Source organism: Hirundo rustica, chromosome 1, assembly GCF_015227805.2.
Source record: "Hirundo rustica isolate bHirRus1 chromosome 1, bHirRus1.pri.v3, whole genome shotgun sequence".
NCBI classification, from domain to species: Eukaryota; Metazoa; Chordata; class Aves; order Passeriformes; family Hirundinidae; genus Hirundo; species Hirundo rustica.
In genome coordinates this window covers 153,848,624-153,872,556 of record NC_053450.1, presented here as the reverse complement: position 1 = coordinate 153,872,556, position 23,933 = coordinate 153,848,624, and the positions used below count along the sequence as shown (strand labels likewise).

Here is a 23,933-nt window from a genome sequence, read left to right as displayed (position 1 = left end):
CCCTTATTATTCCCCATTCCCCTACCCACAACTCGGGTGTTTGCCAAATTGACCTCTCTCTGGTGTGGTGACGTCTTTGCTCCCTGCCTCCTCCAGGCTGAGGAGTTTCTGGAATGACACAGACGAGTGGGAAGAGCACGGACTGGTATGGAGGGAGTCATGCGAGAATTAAATAACATTGACCACACTCATTAAGCAATTTCAAGCACAAAAGTTGGCTTGAAGGCAAATTTACAGGCACTTGGTTTTAATTTCATTTCTACTCTTTCTGCCTGCTGCCAAAGCTATTTTCGCTCTGGCCACCTCAAGAGGCAAAGCCACTCTCAGAGCTGCTGCGGACACCCTCAAACCCTTTCAGAGAGCTCTTCCTGAGCATCTATGGGGAGTGTCAGGCTGAAAAAGGAGGATATTTTCCCCTCAGGGGAAGGAAAACTTGAGCTGGAAGCTGCTGTGTCTTTTTGGCTCCTCTGCTCCAAATCAGTATCCTAAGGGCACAGCCCTGAGTGTACATGGGTGTCTGCATGCAGCAGCACCTTCAGGAGGATCAGTGATTGCCCTTGGAGGTGATTTCCTACTAAAATCTCAATCTGTTCTCTTACCAGGTCCAGGCCGAGCGCTTTGGACTGTCTTTCCCACAAATGGTTCATGGTGAGTTTGTCCCGGTCCTTTATTACTCAATTTTCCCTGATATCCAATCCAAACCTCCCTGGTGCAACCCGAGGCCATTCCCTCTTGTTCTATCGTGTCAGTACAGAAAGGAAACTGGCCTTGCAGAACAAAGTTATGGTTTACACTCCAAAGCCCTAAATCACTAAGGAAAAGAGTTAAGAATTAACAACAGCAAAAAGGATTTAACAGGTATTGAACAGGGCTTGATTTAATCACTGAAAAACTGATTTTGTCTGCAATTTAACTATGAAAGGACTGCAGCATTTGATCTCCTGTAATTGTGCTAAATGAAACCATTGTGTAAAGAGAGAAATCTAAAAAAAAAAAACCCACGAAAACTTCTCAAGAAATGAAATCAGGATTTTTAACCAATGGTTTTCCTCTCATTCCACCTGGCAGCACAATGTCCCTCTTGAAGCAGCTCATTTCATTAATACCAAACAGCTCAAATTCATTGTGGCTCGGAGCAAGTGGCAGGTGAGTTGCCCCCAATCTCTGTTGATTCCGTTTATTTATATCTATTTTTAATTGCCTCTGAATCTTTGAAAATCTTTTGGGCTAGGACAGCAAGCTCAGCAGGGATCTGAGCACAGCTGGGAGTTGGGGGAAAATCCAGGAGAGGTGGATGTGTCAGGAATTAATTATCTAGGTTTTTACTGCCTGGAAATCCATGCAGGTGCCTGTAAGACACAAGGCTGTGTCTAAGTTAGGTGCCCTCAGCTGCCTGTGCAATCGGAGCTGAATTACAGATAGATGCCAAGAAAATACCTCTTTTGCTGAATTTCTCTCAAACAATTGGATTCATTGCCTTCTGAACATGCCAGTTTCTCTCTGTTGGCTGGAAGGAGAGGCCCAGCTTCAACTGAGATGCCCCACATGGCAGAATTTAGAGCAGAGGAATCCCATCTCCTGCACTTGGTAGGGCTTCTGCTGGCCTAAGTCACTGTAGGTTGCATTGCAGTCAAAGAATTTAAAAACGACTTAAAGCCATCTACTGCAGCTAGTCTCTCATCTGATGTTTTCCATTAAAACTCCTTTCCATTTGTTTTGAGTGGCCAGATTGACTTCGGAAATCTCAGAGTCCTGTTTCCCTCAGTCACAAGAGCAAGTGCGTTTCCTTAATTTAATTTCATGTCTGTGAATGAGGGAAGATCTGGAGAGAAACTGAGGCCTGGATTGGTGACAGGAGCAGGGGGTGTCAGTGTCTGATTAGACCCATGGGTGTGGTATTTAGGGCTGCAGGAGTTCATTTTGGCATGTTTGCTTTCCATACTCCCACCACGTGCCCACCTCCTTGTGCTGCGTCTTCTTTTCCTTCTCAGCGCTCCCTGATGTGCTACAAATCTATCCTGGTGATGAGGTCCATCCCAGAAATCCTGGAGAGGACCCACGACAACAGCTCCCTGGCCATCTCCCGACACCTCATTGAGGAAAGCACTTCATCCAGCACCAGCGGCTCCTCTTCAGACAACGAAAACTCCAATTTCCCCAAAAAGAGGCACTTTGGCTCCACCCCAGAACTGCACTTGCCCGCATTTGACGCCCCGAGCCATCCCGAGCCTCTGGAACGTGCAAGTCAACGGCAGCACCCCAAAGCCTCCATCCCTCCAGTGAAACCCATGAGGAGGAAATATGCTTCGATGAAGGCCGAGGTGGGGGACAGATCACCCACAGAAAGCAAAGAGCTCATGGCCAGTATCCTACAGGAGAAAGAGGAGAGGCTCCTCCCCAGCCTTCGGGCAGAGCCGTCCCAAAAAAGCGGCGCTGCTGAGCCTCCATCCCTGAGGGCTTCCGCAGAAAGCACGTCACGCCAGAAAGAAAAGCCAGACACGTCTTCATCTGAAAAGGACAGAACTGAAGAGGCAGGGGATGGGGCAGAAAAGCCATCCACCTGTGTTCCCAGGCAGAGCGTCATCAAAAGCACCTTCTACAGCCAGGCAAGGGAGCTGCCCACGAGGCCGCCTTCCTCGCCTGGCCGGGAGTTCAGGAGGCACATGGACAGAGCCAGAAGGACTTTCCTGAAGGCTGGGTATTCAAAGGTGCCCCTCAGCGGCCTCCGTGAACCTCTCCTCGAGCAGTTTGAACTGGAAGAAGAAGAAGAAGGAGAAGGAGATGATCGCCGAGAAAGTCTGCTGGGATCCTTGACCAAATCCGCATCATTTGACACTGCCAGGAAGCCGCCGCACCCTGCCATCGCTGGGGCCAGCCGCAGCCGCTCCCTGGATGACTACAGGCTGAGAGCCTCCAGGTCCTTGAGGGAACAAGATATTTTGGAGGAGGACTGTGATGTGTTGTCCCAGGAAAGCTGCCCTGAAGGCAGTGATCACTGCGACGTCTCTGCAGGGCCCGGCAAGGGATGTTCTGCGGACACAGCAGAGCGAGGGGTGGCCGGGAGAGATGGCAAGGATTGCTCAGGAGAGAAGTCCTCTCCCTCCACACACTGTGAGGGGAACGGGTGCCCACCTGCTCTCATACAGCAGGTAGAGGGACTTCCAGTGTCGGCTCACAGGAGTGAGAACAGGAAGCGTTTACTGAAGAAGTCGAAAGCCACTGAGATTGAGGAGGACGTTGAATGTTTGGAAGGCAAAAGGCCCATTCCAACTGCCCAGTGCTCAGATGTGACAGCACCACCAGCTCCAAAACGTGAGAGCATGGAGGGTAAATCTGCCTCTGGCCATGCCTCTGACTCTGCTTTTCAGGAGGGCAAAGAGTCCATTTCAACCCTCAGAGGGTCAGAGACCACCCCAAAGTCATCTCCTCTGAGAAAGGGAGGCATGTGTCTGCCCCAGGAGTCTGCTCCCACCGACACCCACCCCGATCTAACAGGTGGGAGCTTGCTTATCAAAAGGACGGCCCCAGCCCCACCTTGGAAAGACAAAAGGCAGAAGCATTCAGATGAAAAGGCTTCTGCTCACAGCACTGCTGAATCTGAGCTCGCGGAGCATGAAAGCGCTGCTGTTCCAGCAGAACAAACAGGAACTGATTCACTTCCTGTATGTAAAGACAAAAGCGAGGAAATTCCTGGGGAAAGTGTTCCAGCAGCTACTGTCGTGCTGGGCAAACAGCCAGGTACCCTCAGAGCTGGTGAAGGTGTTCCTCAGAAGCTGAAGACCCATAAAGATGTGAGATCTACTGTCCTGGAAGATGCAGGAGCAGCTGTTACAGGAATCATTCCACCATCAGCCCACGGTGATGAAAACGAAGCACACAAGAAGTCTCCTGTTCACTTAGACATGGCATCAGCTGTCCTGAAGGGAGAGCAGCTCGCTGTTCCCAAAATCCCACCACCAGGCTCAGTGCCAGCTCTGGTCTCCGGTGGAGCACAGCAGGCTCTCAGCAAGGAGAAACTTGCTGCTCTGAGGAGTAAAAGCTCAGCTGTCACAGAGGTTGTCTCCAGTTTGGCCCATGAAGGAGCTGAACCCCAGAAGGTTCCTGAAGGCCATGGCTCAGAGTCCACTGCTCTGGACAGCAGACACCCAGCCAGAGCTGCATCCTCCCACAGCACTGCCCTCCCTCAGGCCTGGGAGAGTGGAAATCGGCAACATCCAGAGGTGTCAGCTCACAGTGAGATGAGATCTGCGGTGGCAAGTGGAAGTCGAGCAGCTGGACAAGCTGTGGCTGCTCCTTTCCCCAAGGCTGGACACGGGGTGCTTGAGCAGCACAGGGCTGGGATTTTGGATGGTCTGGAGAGTGGCAGTTCAGGTGCATTAACTGCTTCACAAGCAGAAGTTGCTCCAGCTGCAGCCTATGAACCGGAATATGAGGAATATCCAGAGGTTTATGGTGAGGGTGGAGGCATTGCCTTAGAAAGTGGAAGGTGTGATGCTGGAGAAGCTGCCCCACCACTGCTCCACAGGGATCACGGTCAGGAGCTGTCACACCACAGATCTTCTTTTTACAGCGACGAGGAGTCCGCTGTGCTGGAGGGCTTAGTGGATGAGATGGTTTCCCTCTCTGAAGAGATGAATGTTTGGGCAGAGTCGGTTTCTGGAGAGAAGGGAAGCAGGAAGCACATTTCTCCTCACAGAGAGATGTCCTACAAAGGCAGCCAAGCACACACGGGCACCTCCTTCCCTTCTGTCCAACAGGGTGGAAGAGGAGAAGTCTCTGAGCAGGATGACCTTGCAGAACCCTACCTTGCTGTGAGTGAGGAGCCAGCAATCCTGGAAGGGCAGGGAGCACAGACAGCTCCCCATGAATGTGAGCACCTGGAGGACTTGGCATTTGAGACATCCCCTTCCAGCCGAGAGAGTGTTTCCTCCACAGAGAGCCTGGACACTGCAGAAAGACCCATCCACGCGCCAGTGATCAAGGACACTGGGAAACACCCAGAAGTTTCTCTGGTGAAAATCAAAGACCTGTCAGATGAAACACCCAGTCTTGGCAGCGGCCCCCAAAAATTCGACATCTCGGAAGTGGAGCCTGCCTACTTGAATTTCTCAGATTTGTATGATATTGTCTATTTTCCATTTGAGTTCCTGAGCTATAAGAAGCCTTCGCCCAAACCAGTTCCTAGACGGTTTATGTTCCTTGGTGAAAGGGCAAGGTCCCCTCCTGCAGGACATCTCCACAAGGATAAAAGACTGTGCATCAGGGAACAGGAAGACAAGAACAGGAAGAACCGTTTGGAAATATCCGAGGATTCAAAGGCAGCTACCTTACCAGCCCTGGGGAAAGGGGCAGAGAGCCATAAAGAAATGTATAGCTCCCAAAAGGACTCCAGCGGGAAGCAGAAAAGCTCCTTTCACACCAAGCCTGGACTCTTTAAGCCATATGCAAGGTCTCATTCAGTGGAGCAGTCGGTGGAGCAGAGTCTGAAGAAGAAAGTAAAAGCTTCTGTTGCCCATATTTCAAGAATCCTAAAAGGAAAGACATCTCCTGAGCCAGAGGAAGGTAATTATTTCCCTCTGTTCCTTCACAGATTTGCTGCCATCACTGGGCTCTGCTACAGATGCCCTTTTCCTTTTCCCCCAGCATATTTGAAGCTGTGGTTAGACTGGAATTGCAAATCTGGCTGTGGCAGGTTCTGAAATCAGTAGTGTCCACCATCGGGTCTCTGTTACTGGCTGGCTTCAGTGCAGTCAGCTGGGTTAATCCACTGATGGAAGGGGCTCAGATTCCCTGTTTGAGGTTGCACAGAAGCAGATCAGGGCTGGCTGATGCTTTCCTTGCTGCAGTGGCAAATCTCTCAGTTAAAGTGACAGGGAGAAGCTGAAGTCACCCTGGCTACTGGACATGGGGATCTGTCCTTTCTTCTTTGACCTCCCTGGATATTCGCTGTTCTTCCAGGACACTGCTCTGTTTGCAGCAGCTGTCACAGGCTTCCCCGTAAATAAACTCTTGTTAATAAGGGAACCTGTGAATGTTTACGTGTGAAGGCAGAACTGTCGCTGCCAATGGATGCCATGGGGAGAAGGATGGCCTTGAATGACTTCTCGTCCTTTCCCACAACAGAGTTTGGTGAGCTGGGCAGTGAGGCAGCAGAAAAGGAGCTGTTAATAGGGGCTGAGGGATCTCTGAAGAGGAAATCAGCGCTCCCTTCATTCAAGCTACCAAGCCTCATCCCAAAGGAGAAAGGTATTGCTGTGGCAGGTGTCATTGCTTTGTTTTACCCTCAGAGGAGAGAATTCAGGAAAGAATTGCTTTTTCCCTGGCAGGTTTCCCCTTTACTCAGGAACATTTTCTGAGGTCACGTTGCTGTCCCAGCGCACAGCAGAGCCCAGACAAACACTGGGAAGGGAAGCTGAGGGAGGCTGGCAGCCCCTGGCCACTGTGGAGAAAAACCCTGGAGAAACACAGAAGAAAATCTGAGTTCCCCCTTTCCCATGGAGACAGGAGCAGATTTGATGCTCTGTAGGGTTCTTTTCTTGTTCAATTTCCATCTTTCATGTCTCCTTCTCTCTTCTTGTGTTGTCTTGATCACAGAATCATTTAGGTGGCAAAGACCTCTAAGTTTACCAAGTCCATCCATTAACCCAGCACTGCCAAGGCCACCACTAAACCACGTCACCAGGTGCCACACATCTGTTAAACCCCTTCAGGGATGGTGACTCCCTGGGCATCCCTCTCCAGTCCTTGACAACACTTTCCATGTTTTCCCTAATATCCAAAATAAACCTCTCTTGGGGCAACTGGAGGCCACCTCCTCTTTGTTCTGTTTGATCCCCTCGTCCTTGAAATTCCATAATTCAGTTTTGCCCCCACATTTAGGTCCAGCCAGAGGAAAACCTTTGCTGTGACAGAGTCTCTCTCTGCTGTACCAGGGCTGGGCAATGCAGATATTCCCCACGGATTTTCCAAGATCCATCTGGATCTGTCACACTACACCCAGTTGCTTCACCTGTGAGCTCTGTGCCCAGGGGATTCTCCAAATGGTGATCAAAGGAATGGGAGACCATGAACCAGAAAGGCTCTTGACCCCATTAAAATTGCTTTCTGATGTCCTGCATGGGTTTGTTTTCCACAAAGCTCTCCAGGCTGATAAAATCTTACACGTGGCCAGAATGGAATAAGCTACGTGAGGATTTATCAAGTCTGAGGTCTGGCCTGCAACTTCCCAGAGTGGCTTAATAACAGCGAGACAACTTCTCTGGGCGTGCTTTGTAAAACAAAAGGTTTTTGCAATGACAAAAAGAATAAACATCGTCAAACAAAGAAATATAAATTGAACACAGTGTAGAGAACACTCTTACACTGGCTAAGGCAGTCCAAAAAAGCGATGGAGCCCCTCTGTGCAGTCCCTTTAACACTCAATGGTCCAAGTGGGCTATTTGGCACCTTGCCCAATGAAATTGGCAACAGTTTTTGAGGTACAGGTCCAAAACCCGACCAGCGCTCCTGCGCTGGCTCTGGACCAACCGCAGTGTGAGAGCACCACAGGAGAGTCTAATCCACTTTCCTTTGAAGTTCAAAGGTAAACTGAAACTCTTCTCCTTGTATACCCATACCTGCCTGGGTGTGGGAGTGCATTTCTACACCAGGCTGCTCCGAGTCACGCCTTCCCCTCCTCTCTGCAGCCCCGTCGTTCGTCGAGGAGCTCGCGGACCAGGCTGCGGCCGCCGGACAGTGCGTGACGCTCTCGTGCCGGACGGCAGCTCACCCCTCCCTGCACGTCAGCTGGTTCAGAGGTGACACTGCCACCCCTCCAGAGAGCCCCTGACCCCCGGGACAGGGCTGCAGGGAGAGCTTTAAACCCCTTGGTGTCAATTTGAACCCCTTGGTGTCAATTTGTGGGGTACATACTGATGAAATCTTACACGAGGCCAGCGTGTAATGAGCCCCTGAAGGTGTATCAGGTCTGAGGTGTGACCTGCAGCCTCCCAGAGTGGCTCAATAATATTGCCAGACGGTTCCTTGGGTGTGTTTTGTGGAGCAAAAGGTTTTAATCAATGAGAAAATAACAAATGATACAAAAACAAGAGAACAAAAGCCTTGCACAGGTGTCAGAGAAGTCCTGACACCTGGCTAGGACACCCCAAAAAGCCCTGAGCACCTCTGTGGCCCTTCTTAATTACTTAATGTTTTAGGAGGGCTTTTGGCTTGCTGCCCAATGGAAGCTAGAAACATTTCAGAGGAGCAGCTACAGAGACCATCAGGTGCCTCTGTGCTGGCACTGGGACAATTACAATGAGAGAAACACAGAAAGTTCTGGTGCTTCTTCCTTAAGTCAGGGGTAAAACCGAGCCCCCTTTTCCTAATTTGGAAACATTTGTTTGGGTGTGGAAATGTGCTGCTACAACTTACCTCTCCCATCTGCTGCTTTCCAGATGGGATACCCGTCCAGAGCAGCAGCCGGATCCTCATCTCATCCACACTCAAACACTTCCAGCTGTTAACAATTCTCTCTGTTAATGCTGAGGATTTTGGTATTTACACCTGTGTGGCCACAAACTCTCTGGGCTCAGCGTCCACCTCCTGCGTCATAAGAAAAGCAGGTGAGAGGAGGAGTAGCTACAGAAATTGGTGTTTAAGTAATTCTGCCCCCAAAAATGTAACCTATCAATACCTTTGAGGTGAGATTTCTGCAGAGGAAGATCTCTCCCTTGCTGTGGTCCACAGCCTGTGCAGGGCTCGTTCCCTCTCCTTCACTCTTTATCTTCTCTCCTGGATTAAGAGCCACTCCAAGACAAAATCTTAGTATATAATATTTAGATAGATACAATATAACATAACATAACATAACATAACATAATACAATACAATATAATATAATATAATACAATATAATATAATATTTAACTAATTATAATATATAATTATAAATATATATTATAACTATAATATAAATATATTTATTTATTATATATATTTGTATTATATATTTTATACATATAAAATTATAACTAGAATTATAAATATATATTATATTATTTATATACTGTATATTTATATTTAGAAATATAAATAATATAAATAACATATGTAAACATATTTTTAATATTTTCTATATTATTTATATATATTTATAAAGTAATATATATAATACATATTATTTATATATAAATAAAAATATGTATAAATATCTATAATATTTATATTTATATTATTTATAATGCATTATATATTTATATAAAATTATAATTATATATAATAGTATACCATTAACAACATATCTAATATATTAATATTAATATAATGATGATTATAATTAACATTATATTAATATTGATATATATGAATATTATCAGTAGCTGAGACATGCTGGGTGCAGAGTTCAGTATCACAGCAGTGCTGCTGTTAACACTCACGGGGTTTGTGCCTCCTCTCCACAGAGGTTCCCCCCAGCCCTCCACCCCCCGACATCGTGGAGGTCTACAAGGATGGAGTGCAGGTGGTCTGGAAACCTGTGGAGACCAACACCCCTGTCCACTACACTGTCCAGTGCAAGACTGAAGGTAAAGTGCTGTGTTTATGCTTGGCAAGGAACATCTCGGTTTGTATGATCTCTTCACCAGCTGGGTATTTCAAGAACAATGAAATCATTCAGAAACAGCCTGATTCAACTCCCCAGTTTAGAGTTAGGAATAGGATTCACACAGCTATCATTTGACAGTCTTAAAGTTAGAGGTTGTGCTGGTTAAATCAGCCTGGGATTTGCATATTCACACCAAGGCTTTGCTGAAGTGTGAATAGAACATGGCTGAGTGGATGCTACAACCAAAAAGTGAGCAGCTACAGGAGAAAATGCCTGGTCTGATATGCAGCTCTGAGTAATCTGACAAAATTAGACACTAATGAAACAACACCATCCCAGGCTCAGGCCTTCTGTACAGTCTTGGAGGAAGATGATTTATCAGACAGGTGATTTATCCTCTGCTGAACAGCTGGGCTTTCTTTTCCCATTGACTGTGGAGGAACCTCAGGGCAAAGAGCCAGGACAAGATAACCAAAGTTTGACAAAACCGCATCAACCCTTTGATATTCTCTTTTGAGGCTGATGAAAGTCAGAGGTCCATTTAATCATGGAATGGTTTGGGTTGGAAGGCACCTTAAAAAACATCTCATTCCAGCCCTCCTGCCATGGGCAGGGACAAATTCCACCATCCCAGCTTGCTCCAAGCCCCATCCAACCTGGCCTTGGACATTCCAGGGGTCCAGGAGCATCCAGAGCTTCTCTGAGCAGCCTGTGCCAGGACTTCCCCACCCTCTGAATATCAAATTCTTCCTGACATCTGATCTAAGCCTCCCACAGTTTAAAGCCGTTCCCACTCGTCCTGTCACTATCTGCCCTTGTCAAAAGTGGATGTTTTCCTGTTTAGTTGCAAAAGCTTTGTATCAAATCCCCAAGGCTGTTCTGCCTCTCTTGGGATGGATTTGCTGTTGTTATTATGAGTGTGACGTCGGATAGCAACTCCTGCTGCGGCCACACAAACACAGCCCTTCGGATTCAGCCGCTCCGTGTTCCTTCACTTGATCGTCCAAATAAACAAACATATGAACACTCCCTTCTGGATTGGCGTGGGCAGCAGCTTTCTGCCCTTTCCCTCCCGAGCTGGTGTGAGTCACTTTCCCTCCCAACACCACTTTCTTTATCATTATTCCTTTTGACAGAATTGCATGAGAGATTTTGGGGAGGATGCGAACACAAGTTCTTCCAATTAGGGAAAAAAAAAAAAACAAAACCACCTCTACAATTTTCCACTGCGTTCCGGCAATTCCAGTGCATTTGGCAGGATCGTGCAAAATCCTGTTCTCCTGCACACAGGAGGATTAAGAAAATCCGGAATAGATTCCTTGTTTTATCCATTATTTGAAAACAGGCTTTTCTACGCTGCTTCTCCACATATTTTTCTCTACTTTTAAGCCGTATCTGCTCCTTCTTGCACAAACAGCCCCCAGCTCAACCAGTACCCTGTAAAATCATTGATACCTCAGGTTTGGGTGGGGAATTGCTGCTTATCCAATGGTTTGAGGGTCTTTGCCAGAGTTTTTTTGAAGGGAAGGGTGAGTTTAATCTCAGGCATTTGCAGGGAGTTGGGTTCAGCCTTGAGCACAGCAGCAAAACGGGGGAGGCAGCATCATGTGGGAGGAATGCTGATAAAATGTTTGCCGGGGATTTTCTCCTTCCTGACTTATGAGTTCAGAACGTACCTACAATAATAAATATTCCATGAATAATGAGTCCAGAACGTATCCACAATTCCAGCTCCATGAGAAATCATCTGAATCAAGCTGAGTAAAACTGCCCATTTTTCAAACACTGGGTTTGCTGGGATGGTGTTAGTGGATGGCTCTGTCCAGGAATCCTGCACCTCATGGCCTCAACTGGGTTTAAGACAGGGCCAACAGGGGGAAAAAAAAAAAAAAATATCATGATTTATCTTTTGTTTGGAGTTCTTGATGTATATTTCCAGCAGAGTTTGGTGGCATGAATTAGACAAAGAGAAAAAAAATACAGCAAAATTTCACCGGTCCTCTGGAACAGTATTGACACGACTTGGAATTACCAGATATAAACCAGCTGATTTTAGAGGGGAATAACACAGGTACAGCCCCCAAGCTGTAAGTAATTTTTTCCACATTCCCAGTGCAGAAGTAACGTTGGTGGGAACACAAACAAACAAACAAACAAACAAAACACAAAAAAAAACAAAGAACAAAAAGCACAACAAAACCCCAAATCAGAAAAACCTCCAACCTATTGTGACCATCTTAAAATGAGTCCCGATGTCTTTTCTCTCTTCCCTTGGTTAAGACGGGGAGTGGACGACTCTTGCTTCCGACATCACCGACTGCTGCTACTACGCCAGAAATCTCCCCCAGGGGTTCATCTACCACTTCAGGACAGCCTGCACCAGCAAGGCAGGGACGGGCCCCTACAGCGAGCCCTCTGCCCAAGTGAAAATCACCGGGAAGGATCAGATGGGTAAGACCAAAGGCCAAGAAAACTTTGGGATTTCCCTGCATCAAACCCACTGCATCCTTTTAGATGCGGGCCCAGAAGCCAAGAGCAAGTGAATCAAGGCCGATTCCTCTTGGCTTAGGGTTGTCTGGGGCTTTTGCATCTGAAATGAAGTTATTTTCTAATTACTCTGGACACAGGGGAATAGGTATAAACATATTAAAAACCCTAATAAGATAACAACATAATGTAAATATAAACAATGGGCAACTAAATAAAATTTAATAATAAAACAAAAGCCTGGGAACTGTAGATTACCTGCTGAAGACAAAGTTTTGATTTGAGATTATGAGGAAATGGGTCTTGTACAATAAACATTTTACTGGAGGCATTTATCTACTGGTGAAAATTCCGGACTTGCTTATATTACAGACTGAATTCTAAATTCTAAATTGAGTAGTTAACTTCTCTGTTCTGGTGTTTTCCATTGGGAATTATTGTCCTTCTGTGGCAAATTTTCCAGCCGTCTTTTGTCTCTGAAGTCAAGAAATCTCAATTTACTATTTTTATTTGACTAATTTGTACTGCACACATGTTTTTAAAATTAAGAGCTCCACGGCCCACAGCAAACATATCCTCATAGCAAAGGAGATGTCCTTTCTGTAAAGAAACAGAAGGATGGTCTAGCTGGAATTTCCTCCCAGTGGAGAGGATTGCTCTGTAAAAATCGGTTCACAGAGATATTTTTAACTCACCTCAAGTCCTCTGCATTACTTTTTCTCAGGATTTGTTATCACATCTCAGCGTGTCCAGCTTTTCCAACCACATGCTTTAAAGGGATGCTTTAATAACTCAGGGAGTGCTGGGACACAGCCACACACCAGAACCAGAGCAACAAGTTCCAGCTGCAGCTCTGGAATATCCAACCACAACGAGATTCCAATGTCTTTTCAGTTTTTCACCATATCCCGAGGATTTGTTGTGTGAGAAAATAAGAAACAGTGGCTAAGATGTTTGATACCGTAACTCACAACATAGAATCAATCTGGTTCTGTCTGGAGTGGCCACACCAGGGAATTTTTGGGTGGACAGAGCAGAACCTGTCACATTTCAATAGCACAGGGACACAGAGTCACCTGGAGGAAGCTTTGCTGATGCTGAGAGGTCGGTGCGTCTTCATTTAAGACCAAAAGCTGGGCAGTTGTGATAGCAAAGCCTTTTATTGCATTGTTAAAATCAGTCCCAGGAAGGTGTTGGTATTGCAGCTCATGCCAGCGTGCAGAAAGCTTTCCAGAATAAAGCCCCAAGCAGAAGCAGCAGGATCTTAACAACAGCAGCGACAGCACCCTAAGCCTGTGTAATCTGTGTCCCCTAAGAGTGCATCCTCAAAGCAGTGCATTTTTATTCTATTTTCAGACAATCAGGCTTAAACAAGAACTTTCTACATTCTTGCTGGACCTATCCTAAGCTAAGATTGATGTGCAACAGTATTTGTAATTTCTTGCACAAATTCTACACATGTAGCTCCATCTGTTCCATCTAAGAATGTTGAGCAAGGTTACATTGTTTTCACTATGTCTGGAGTTTAATTATCCTTGCAAAAAGCAATGCCACTGAACTTTAAACTAGGTTTCAGGTCCTTTCCTTACTAACTAATTCAGTCTCTTATTTGCTAAGGTACTTAAAGAATCCTCTACTTATTTAAAACTAAACCTGCATTTCCACGTCATGCCTGTGTGGATTTATGTCTCTTAGTTTCTCTGAAGGTTTTAATTCAGCCCCCACATCTTTGGACACCCCTGGACCTGTGTGGATGGGGGATTTTTCATCCCAGCACTCTGCCTGTCGTCGTTCACAGATAGCAGGGGAGACTCAGAGAGGCTCCAGTTTCCACACAGAGCTGTTTTCCCACGTCACCCCTGTCCCCTTCTCCCTGCAGAGCCTCGTGCTGCCACGCAGGAGCTCCCCACGGCTGCCCCTGACGAAGAGAGTGAAATGATCACACCTCCCGAGCCGTTCCCAACCTACCAGACCTACGCCTTCCAAACCGAGATCAAAAGGTAGAGAATCCGGCTGAGTTCTTAACGGCCCAGAGGGAAATCCCACGTGTGGTGGAGGTGCTCTCCAGCTAAGAAAGGCTGAGAAAATCGGGGTTGTTCAGCCTGGAGAGCAGACGCTTCGGGGTGGCCTAATTCACCTTCCAGTACCTGAAGGGAGCCCATGAGAAAGATGGAGAGGAACTTTCTATAAGGGGATTTAGGGACAGGACAAGGGGGTGGCTTCAGACTGAAAGAGAGTAGGTTTAGATTAGATATTAGGAAAAAAATGTTCCCTGTGAGGGTGGGGAGGCCCTGGCACAGGCTGTCCAGAGAAGCTGTGGCTGCCCCTGGATCCCTGGAAGTGCTCAAGGCCAAGTTGTTTTACCACCTTTACTGTAAAAAAAACCCAGAATTTCCTCATATTTGGTCTAAATCAACCCTCTTTTAGTTTAATGACATCCCCCTCTTGTCCTGTCACAACAGACGTGCTGGGCAGGGGACCAGCCACTTGATTTATCATGAAATGGGCCCAGACAAAGTTTCTTGTCCTTGCTGCGCCGACCTCTGCAGACACCACTTCAGTCAGGGTGCTGGGATTCAACTTTCTCTGCCTAGAAGAAAGACACTGATTTCTGTTGCCAGCAGGGGTAGTTCTCCTGCTCTCTCCTCTCTCTCCAGAGGAGTTAAGCTCCCACTCCCGTAATTTAAAGTGACTGTGCAGTTTAAAGACACAGGAGGATGTGAAAACTGTGACAGCAGATGCAACGACTCCCCACCAGGCAGAGATGAAAAACAGCCTGGGATCCTGGTGGTTTTAAAGGACAGAGGAGAAGCTCAGTGTGCCTTTGTGTTCCTTTGTACCAGGGGCCGATTCAGCATCGTCCGGCAGTGCCGGGAGAAGGTGAGCGGCAAGACTTTGGCCGCTAAAATCATCCCTTACTGGCAAGAGGACAAGCAGGCTGTGCTGCTGGAGTACCAGGCGCTGAGGAAGCTCCACCACACAAACATAGCCCAGCTGAAGGGCGCCTACGTCAGCCCCCGGCACCTGGTGCTGATCCAGGAGATGTGTGTGGGGCCGGAGCTGCTCCACTCCTTGGCATTACGGTAAGAACAAGAGGGAAGAGTTCTCCAGTCAGGGCTGCTGTTGGGAGGAAGATACTGGTATAGTTCTACACGTGGCCAGAGTGTAATGAACTCCGTGAAGGTGTATCACGTCTGAGGGTTGACCTGCAGCCTCCCAGAGTGGATCAATAATATTGCCAGACGGCTCCTTGGGTGTGTTTTGTAAAGCAAAGGTTTTAATAAGAGAGAAAATAACAAACAATACAGAAACAAAAGAACAAAGCAATGCAGAGGTGCCAGAGAAGCATCTGACACCTGACTAAGACACCCCAGAAAGCACCGAGCACCTCTGCGCTCCTTCTTAAATACCTAAAGTTTTAGGAGGGACAATTTTGCTTCCTGCCAATAGAATCTAGCTGCATTTCTGAGGAGCAGCTAAAGAGACCTACCAGTGTTTTTATCTTGGCACTGAGCCAATTACTGTCAGGAAAGCAAAGAAGTTTCTGGTGTTCTTCCCTTACAAGGTCCTGGGGAGAAAATGGAACCCTTTTCCTCATACAGAATCATTTTCTTGGTGCAGTGCAACGAGACACCTATTGCTTTCTCCTGACAAACTGGATCATCTCTCTCCATCCATTCCAGTGTGCTGTCATTGCACACGGGATTTGTGAAGCGTTCGCTCTGCATCTTCTTGTGAGATAAACAAAAAATTACTTGAGTTCCCTGCAGCGGGACAACTCAGGGCCACCCAGCTGAGATGCTGAAAGCAGCTTATGGTGGTTGATATGAAATTCTGTCTCCCATAATGTGATACATGAAGGGCTTCCATTTCTTGTTGAATTATGGTTTATTTTGACTTAGAGATGGGGCAACTGAGAGGCGTTTTAAAAACTTTTATTCCATTTTCAGTCTCATGAGAAGGGTGGGACAATACAGATGTTACAATTCACGCCATCACAATTAGAAGCCAAACTATTTCCTAATTACAACAGATTATCAGCGTTTCTTGGTCTATCAGCTTTTGCCACACAATGCTGTTAATGCCTTAAAGCAAACAATCTAAAATTACCGCTTGTGGGTCCTACTGCAATGCACCTTTCATAGTTCTGTTTCTCCAAAGTATCCAGTCTTATCTGCGAGGCCATCCTTTGAAACTTGTTTCATTTCTCTCTCAACAATGTCCATCCTATTCCATGGCCTTTCTCAGCATTTCTTATCTCAGAGTTTGGATACAGATGCACAAGACTATGTGAGCCTTCTGTCAAGCTTTGAGAATTCTCTACAAATCCATTTCCCAGTTTCTCACAATGGCAGAAAACGGAGCTGCTGAAATTGTGTGATTAAAAGAGAAGGAATTGTGGGCATTAAATCTGCTTTCTCTTTCAGCTCTACAACATCCTGAACTTGTTGCATCTGTAGACCTGACTCACAGGGTGGAGCAGCCTCTCCACACAGAGCTGATTTGCTAAACTTGAGCTGTTTCTTCTCAAGGGTCTGATGGGCTCAGACACCCACGGGAGGGTGATAGTGGGTGTAGAAAGGCATTTTTGGGCACGCAGACAGGACACCTGTGTTTCCTATCCCCTTTCTCCCACCAGGACATCGTACTCAGAGGTGGAGGTGCGAGACTACCTGTGGCAGATCCTCAGTGCCACCGAGTACCTCCATGCACACAACATCCTGCACCTGGACCTCAGGTCAGAGAACATGATCATCACCGAGCCCAACCTGCTGAAACTCCTGGATTTTGGGAACGCACAGTTCTACACACCAGACAAATTTATTACCATGGACAAGTGCTCGGACTACGTGGAAACCATGGGTGAGTAGAGCTCAGTCACAGCGACTTGGGGCTTATCTGCAACCTGGGATAAACAGAAATGCACAAACTTTGGTCAAGGCAGCGGGTGGTCCCTGCAAGAAAAGCCTTCCAGGTGCTGCTCTGCAGTGACAGCGTGAGTTTGTGGGAGCAGTGAGTGGTGACAGCTGTCCCACTGCAGAACACAGGGGACAGAGCTCACAGCAACGCCACTCTGGCTGGCATCCCTGTGTCCATTTATCCAGGGATGAAGCATCGCTGCCATCTGCCCAGAGGTTCACTGCAATCAGCGTCCATGTGGAAGCTCCTCAACCAGTTCCCTGTTCTGGGATCTGCCTCTTCTTCCCTCCTGGGAAGGCAGCAAAGCATAAAAGTGTCCACTGTCTTTGTGCTGCTCTCAGTGTGTTGGAGAGGAGCTTGCCTCACACCAGGTTACTTTTCCAGCTCCTGAACTGCTGACAGAACAAGGAGCCCTTCCCCAGACTGATATTTGGTCCGTTGGAATCACAGCCTTCATCATGTGAGTCAGTTAATTGTTCCCTAGCCTGGGAGTGACTTTAAAATCACAGTTTCAGAGAGTTAATCTCAGCTGTGCCCCTCCTTTTGCAATGCCATGGAAAGCTGGGGGATGAAGGGGGTGGACGGCAATGTGTGCAAGGGCCTCAGTGCCCTCACAGGGAAGAATTTCTTCCCAATATTTAATCTAAAGTTCTTTTTTAATTTAAAACTGTTCACCCTTGTCCTGCCACTACAAGCCTTTACCCAAAATCCCTCTCTAGCTCTCTTGGAGCCCCTTTATGTATGGAATGGGCTCTCAAGTCTCCAGGATGAACAATCCCAATTCTCTCAGCTTTTCCCCGAAGGAGAGGTGCTCCAGTCCTTCTGCTCACCTGGGTGGCCTCCTCTGGACTCGCTCCAGCAGCTCCATATCCTCCTCCTGCTGGGAGCCCCAGAGCTGGAGGCAGCTTCATGTCCTCAATTCTCTCCTCCTGGGTCAGGTTGAGTGCCAACTACCCCATCACCTCGGATGTGCCCTGTGAATTCCTGAGAACAGCCAGGAAGGGGAAGCTGAAGCTCACGCGGTGCTACGCGGGTCTCTCCGGGGGAGCGGTGTCCTTCCTCCAGAGCACTCTGTGTGCAAACCCTTGGTAAGAGGCTGCCTGTCCTCCCAGCAGCACGGCTGGTGCAGACCCTGGGCATTGCCCCTTCTCTCCATCAAGCAGCAGGGGTCCCTGACTGATATTTGTCTGTCCTAGGGGAAGGCCGTCAGCCTCCGAGTGCCTCCAGAGCCCGTGGCTCCAGGAGACGGGGCTGGACAACAGGCAGCAGGCACTGGTCACCTTCCCCACCACCAAACTGAGGAATTTCCTCATGGAACGGGAGAAGAAGAGGGGCCTGCTGTGCTCCAAGTACGGCCTCATGATAGCACAGTGACGTGGATGTGGTGATGGATGGGGATTGCCTCCCTGCGCCCTCCTGCACCGAGTGTTTGGCACCAAACCCTGCTGCCAAGGTGTGGTGCAGCAGCTGAGCTGGGGGAGCTGCTCTCTGCCCCACCCCACTGTGTTTTATCCGTGTGTCCTGCCTGCCACGGGCTGTTTCTGTGTATGTGTGACTCGTGGGGGGAACTGGGATGCCAGATGGTGAAGGCAGCAAACCCAACAGTGACCTCGTAAGGTGCAGATTTTGTACCACTGAGAGAATTTGCCACTTTGAAGCTGAGCTGCTCTTCCCCGGGGAGCAGGGACACACCTGCCTGGAGACGTGGCAGCAGCGTCCCTGGCAAAGGCTGAGTGCTTTAATTCTTTTCAAAAATCCTGAAATGTCATGTTCCTCTTTGACCTTCAAACCCTGCTTTTCTCTGCAAAGGATGGTGTTGGCTGTGTCATTGCTTTGCACTCATGACTTCAGTGTCCCTTTGAGTTTCTCTGCAGTGATTGATGTATCCCTCAACTTTTCCACACGAGCAGCAGTAAGGAGAGGCTTTCTCAGAGCTGTGTCTGGCTGTGTTTAGGGGAAGGAGAACAGGAAAACAGTTCCTAATGCATTACAGTTCAATACTAAAAGTGAGGCTGTTCATCCAGGAATGCTCTTTTCCAGCGGGTTTAACCTGTATTTTTCCAAACCTGAAAGATGGAGCATGGTGACTCCTTCCCTTGCTGAGCATGCAGAGCAGGAATTGTGACTGAGAGCAGAGGAGCTTTCCCTGTGCTGTGGAGAGCAGGCACCAGCTCAACAGACTGTAAAATTTGGAATGTTGAAATGATATTGTCCTCATTGTGTGCTACAGGAAACAAACCCAAGGGCTTAGGGCCAGACTCCGTGCTCAGTTCTCAGGGAGGAGACAGACAGACAGACACTGCAATGAGGGCTGCCCCCCAGGAAACCTCTCAAGACTCTGGAGCCTGTCCAATTTAACTTCTTTCACAAATCCAGCCAGGTTTTTGTTGGCACAGGCTGGTTCTTTGCTCTTGCTGGTGCACTTCAGGATGGAAAGCTCGGTGCCGGGGAAAAACCTATCTAAACATAAAACTTCATCATAGATTAACTCACTTGGAGCTTTCATGCTCTCCCATATATGACTTCTTTTCTTTTTTGCTTCTCACAACTGCATGCATTTGAGCATGTCTGAGCTCTTTTATAGACTCAACACTGTTTGTTTAAATAAACCATTCTGACGAGCAAATAAAGCCAGATTTTTCTGCTGAATCACTGTCATTACTGTTACATCCTTTCCACAATCCCAATCCACATTTGTGCAGCACATATCTCTTGCCCCTCAGCCCTGACCTGGTTTCTTTGTGATAACCAGCATACACTGTCTATTAGCTGGGAACAATTTCCATGCAAGACATCCACATGAAAAATCCTTTTCCTCAAATTTTGGAAGAAGGACATCACCTGGGTCAGGATGTGAGGATGGCTCTGAGCTGCCCAGCTACTCTGAGGCATTCCTGGCGATGGTTTGGAGCTGGCATTGACCAGATTGTGAGAAGGGCTTCAGAGGAGTGAACCCATGGATGACAAAAAAATAGGTGAGAGCTATAGATGGAGCACAGAAGGAGTGAAGAGGTGCTGGAATTGCTAATGGAAATATCAGCTGTCTCAGTCAAGCCTTACAGGTAGTTTTTATTTTCCTTGGTTCTGCTGCAACTGCTGGATAGTTTCTGCCTGAATTTCCACTACCACCATGAGGCTGGGGCTAATGACCAGTCTGCCAGGCTGGGATAGCTCGCCCTCGACATGCAGTTACATCACCCTGCTCTTTGCAGAACGAAGCAGAGTTGGGATCTGATGTTTGGACATGTGTGAAAATGTTTGAGTTTCGTTCCTCGACCACAAATAATCTCCAAAGTTCAAGGTTAGTGTCAGCATTAAAATCAATCCACTGTTCTCCACACGGGAGAGGCTTGGATTTAACTTCTGTAAGGAAGCGGCCAGAGCCCTAATTGTTGAAGGGTAATAAAGCAAAGCAGGGCTTGTCAAGCAAAGTTTTATCCTGCACTGATCCAGCAGATAAAACATATGTTTGATGGTTATAAGGTCACAGTGGCTGTAGCCCATAAGGGACTGAGGTTGCTCTGTTTGGAGGCCTCATCAGAAACAAGAAGGGAAACATAAACAAGACAATTTGAAAACGCCAAGGGAATTCTTGCATCTCTGGATGATGTTTGTTTGATATTTGCTGTTCTCTGACCTTTCAGGGGTCTGCCACAAGCTGATGCCATCCTGCCAATGATGTTTCATGTGGAAAATAAATCGTCAGGTGCAGAGTGTGACCAGACAAGTCGATGGGCCAGTCACCTATTTGCACCCAACCAGCCCTTTACATCCCCTTACATCTCAATTTTCCTCTCCAAATCACCTAAATCCCTCCTTTATGCCCCTTTGGTGCCTCCCCCAAACACTCTATATTATAAAGTCCTGTGCAATCCCAAATGCTCTTCCCCTACACACCATAGGATGTCTGCCCTGCCTTGACACCATCCCCCTTATCCCAGGTAGTGAACTGAAGAGCTGTTCCCATGACACATCTCATGCTGGGACCGTGTGGCTGACGCTCTGCTGGGGCAGACCTGGGAAGAACCTGGACAAAACCCTTGTTCCTAGGAAGCCCTGAATTTGAGTTCCCACCTGCCAATCTGATCCTGTGCTCCTCTTGGCTTTCCAGGAGCTGATGGTCCCTGGATGGGGCTGGGAGCAGCCTGGCAGAGCACGTTTTGTCTCTCTTTGCAGATTTAACTTCTATCCCATAACCAACACAACAACACAGCAGCAGCACAGGAGGAGGAGGAGGTAGAAAAAGCCATGATAAACATTAAGCAAGATCATATCAGTGTTGGTGCTGCATGGATCTGATAACCACGGGACCAGACAATTTGCCCCACAGGTGACACCAGAACAAACAACGCCACCAGGACTCCCCAGGTTAAAAGCGTGGCCGGTATCTGAACCGAATGTCGTGGACAGGCTGCATCGTCCCGAATCCCCAGCGGCTGATGTCTATGGCCGGGATCTCCTCCTCCCCATTGACCAGCTCCAGGTCAAAATGACTCAGCATCAAGAACACAAACAATTTCATTTCAGCAGTAGCAAAGAACCGTCCGGGACAGGTGGAAACTCCTGCCCCCCAAGGCATGTTGACAAATTTCAGCTTCTTCCCGTTTCTGTAGAAATCTTTCCTGCTCCCGTCTGGGTTTACGAAACGATCGTACTTAAATTTGTGAGGCTCCTCGTGGATCTCTGGGTTCATCTGCACGGAGATGTGTGGGAACAGAGCCACCCTGTCCCCCTTGCGGAGGGTGAGCTCTGTCCCACTGCTTGTCCTCAGGCAGGTGTCCTCCAGGACAGCTCTGACCAGCATTGGGGCTGCCACCAGCCTCAGGGTCTCCTCCAGGGCACTGTCCAGCAGAGGAGTCTGGCTCAGCATGTCCAGAGTGACAGTAACTGGGGGGCTCCCTGCCTTCACTTCCTGCCCACTCTCCCTCGAGACTTTATCCACCTCATCTCTCACAGCCTCCAGAGCCTCTGGATGTTTCAGCAGATACAAGAGGAGCCAGAAGGCGGTCGGGCCCGTGTTGCCTTGGGATGCCCAGAGGAGCATGAACATGAAACGATCCCGCATATACTCGGGGATATGGTTTTCTGCCAAAAGTTGGTCTTGATCACTTATCCAGCCACTGATATTGTCCTTCTGCCAGAGCTTCTTCACAGACAGCACGTTCCAGAAGTGCCTCTTCAGACGCTCAGCTTCTCTTTTGTCCTTGGGAGGCAACAGAGCAAAGGCCAGGTGAGGGAAGAGGCGGTCGTACTTCCGAAACTCCTGGAAGAGCTGTTGGGAGTAGAGGCGATCCTGCTCTTCAGCTTTCTCCTTGTTCCCTGCCCCTCGGGCTGGCTCGGTGCCATACAGAGCCAGATACCCAGCTCTGAAGACAATGTTGTAGCAGTAGTGGAAGAGGTTTTCCTCCTGCCACTCTCTCCTCTCTCCCGAGCTCAGGTTGAAAAGCAGCAGCTTCCGAAAGCTCTCCATGGTGGCTTGTGTGAGGACAGTGAGGCCGTCTCCCATCAGGTGCTTCATGCTTGATGCATGAACTAAGCTATGAGTGGCTTGGGTGGGCTTGTAGCCAAAAACCCGCGCAACCAGCTGAGCGGCATTAGTCCTAAAGTCCAGTTTAGACCGCGATTCCTTCACAATGGTGCCAAAGCTGAAGGGATCCATCACAAAGGTGAAGTAATAGCCGCCGATCAGCACCGTGAAAACATCCCCGTGTTTCCTCTGCATCCTTTTGAGAAACTCTGAGCTGTCCTTTCTGAATTCCAGCAGATGGCCCAGCCAGGGAACGGTGCCTTTGTCCAGGGGCGGCTCATTGGGTCTCCGTCTCCGAAACACACCCAGGACATAGAGCCCACCAAGCAGGGATGACGCCAAGGTACAGAGGAGAATCACCCAGAGCACCATGAGAGCTCTGTGCCTGTCCAGGAGCTGAGACTACAGACAGGTTGGGGAGGGAATGTGCATTTTATCCCCACCCAGCAGCTGATAGGCAGATGCAGAGCTGACAACATCTGTCCTCATTGGCTGGGAGTGTTTGCCTTGTCCCTGCGGTGCGCTCTGGAGTGAACTTGTCCCTGGATGAACAGGAATTTTTAAGGTGGAAGGTATGTTGGAATCCCATTGGAGTGTCCATGCTGTGTTAGGGGGATGGGTTTTGGCACCAGGCTAATTCTCTTCTCTAGGCTGCATGGAGCCCAGATTTTGTAAGGAAAATGTTCAGAGAATCCCACTCTGTGATTTCTGCCTTTTAAGAACAGGCTATGGACACCCACTGAAAAAAAAAAATGAAACCAAGGGTGGATATTGGAAATGCTGCTGGAAACGAGCACAGGAGCGAGGGAAGGGAGTGACAGCTGAAGTGATTTGGTCTCAAAAGCCAAGAGAAGGAGAAGCCTCTGACACTTTGGTGTTCTCCAGAGCAGATGGTGTCCCAGGAGTGCTTTGCCAATGAGCAGTGCAAGTGCTACTGCTCTGTCTCTGTGCAGAGCAAAGCAGCTGAGCTGCCTCATGAGAGAGGAGAGCTCCAGTCACTGCAATTGCTTGGCACCAGAGGAGCCCAGAGTCTCCAAATGTCCCACCCAGCCCCTGGCAGGGCAGCAGTGCCCACAGGCACCAAAACACTGCTGCTTTACCCACCTTCCCTTCTGCTTCTTGAACTTCCCTGCCACCTCTCTCCAAATGAGGTTTGGGGACAATGTCAGGGCCACTGTGTCCCCCCTGGCACGGCTCCTCTGGGTGCTGCCAGCCTGATCCACCCAGACTGTCACCATAGCCTGTCCCAGCCACTGGTGCTTGGACCTCTTCCCATGGAGAATGGAGAGTGACATCAATTCCCCTCTATTTCCTCACCTTTGCTCTTCCCCAGGGCATCCCATCATAAGTTTTCCACAGTCCCATGAGCCTTCCTCTGTCTGTGATCACAATTTTCATCTTTTTAGCTTCCCAGCT

The 23,933-nt window shown here is 48.2% G+C and overlaps 2 protein-coding genes across 5 annotated transcripts in view; one reads left to right on the top strand and one right to left on the bottom strand.

The window, feature by feature from the left end:
• OBSCN (obscurin, cytoskeletal calmodulin and titin-interacting RhoGEF) overlaps window positions 1-19,618 on the top strand; it is a 178,036-nt gene extending 158,418 nt beyond the window's left edge. For all 4 annotated transcript variants that reach the window (XM_040077845.2, XM_040077838.2, XM_040077829.2 and 1 more), the window contains 14 exons: window positions 603-648; window positions 1,069-1,146; window positions 1,992-5,562; window positions 6,124-6,246; window positions 7,686-7,796; window positions 8,436-8,603; window positions 9,441-9,563; window positions 11,864-12,034; window positions 13,950-14,070; window positions 14,914-15,153; window positions 16,710-16,933; window positions 17,375-17,450; window positions 17,929-18,078; window positions 18,187-19,618. In XM_040077845.2, the coding sequence (XP_039933779.1) occupies window positions 603-648; window positions 1,069-1,146; window positions 1,992-5,562; window positions 6,124-6,246; window positions 7,686-7,796; window positions 8,436-8,603; window positions 9,441-9,563; window positions 11,864-12,034; window positions 13,950-14,070; window positions 14,914-15,153; window positions 16,710-16,933; window positions 17,375-17,450; window positions 17,929-18,078; window positions 18,187-18,364 (5,380 nt within the window). In that variant the 3' untranslated portion in view covers window positions 18,365-19,618. The remainder of the gene's footprint in view (window positions 1-602; window positions 649-1,068; window positions 1,147-1,991; window positions 5,563-6,123; window positions 6,247-7,685; window positions 7,797-8,435; window positions 8,604-9,440; window positions 9,564-11,863; window positions 12,035-13,949; window positions 14,071-14,913; window positions 15,154-16,709; window positions 16,934-17,374; window positions 17,451-17,928; window positions 18,079-18,186) is intronic.
• A 1,741-nt stretch (window positions 19,619-21,359) lies between these two features.
• LOC120761181 (7-alpha-hydroxycholest-4-en-3-one 12-alpha-hydroxylase) lies at window positions 21,360-22,973 on the bottom strand. The gene has a single exon (XM_040082123.1). It carries the CDS (start codon window positions 22,887-22,889, stop codon window positions 21,360-21,362), a length of 1,530 nt encoding a protein of 509 aa, XP_039938057.1. The 5' UTR covers window positions 22,890-22,973.
• Between the last annotated feature and the right edge of the window lie 960 nt (window positions 22,974-23,933).

Excerpts from the sequence above, each read along its gene's own strand:
- LOC120761181 (XM_040082123.1), bottom strand. The coding sequence starts at position 22,889 with ATGGTGCTCTGGGTGATTCTCCTCTGTACCTTGGCGTCATCCCTGCTT.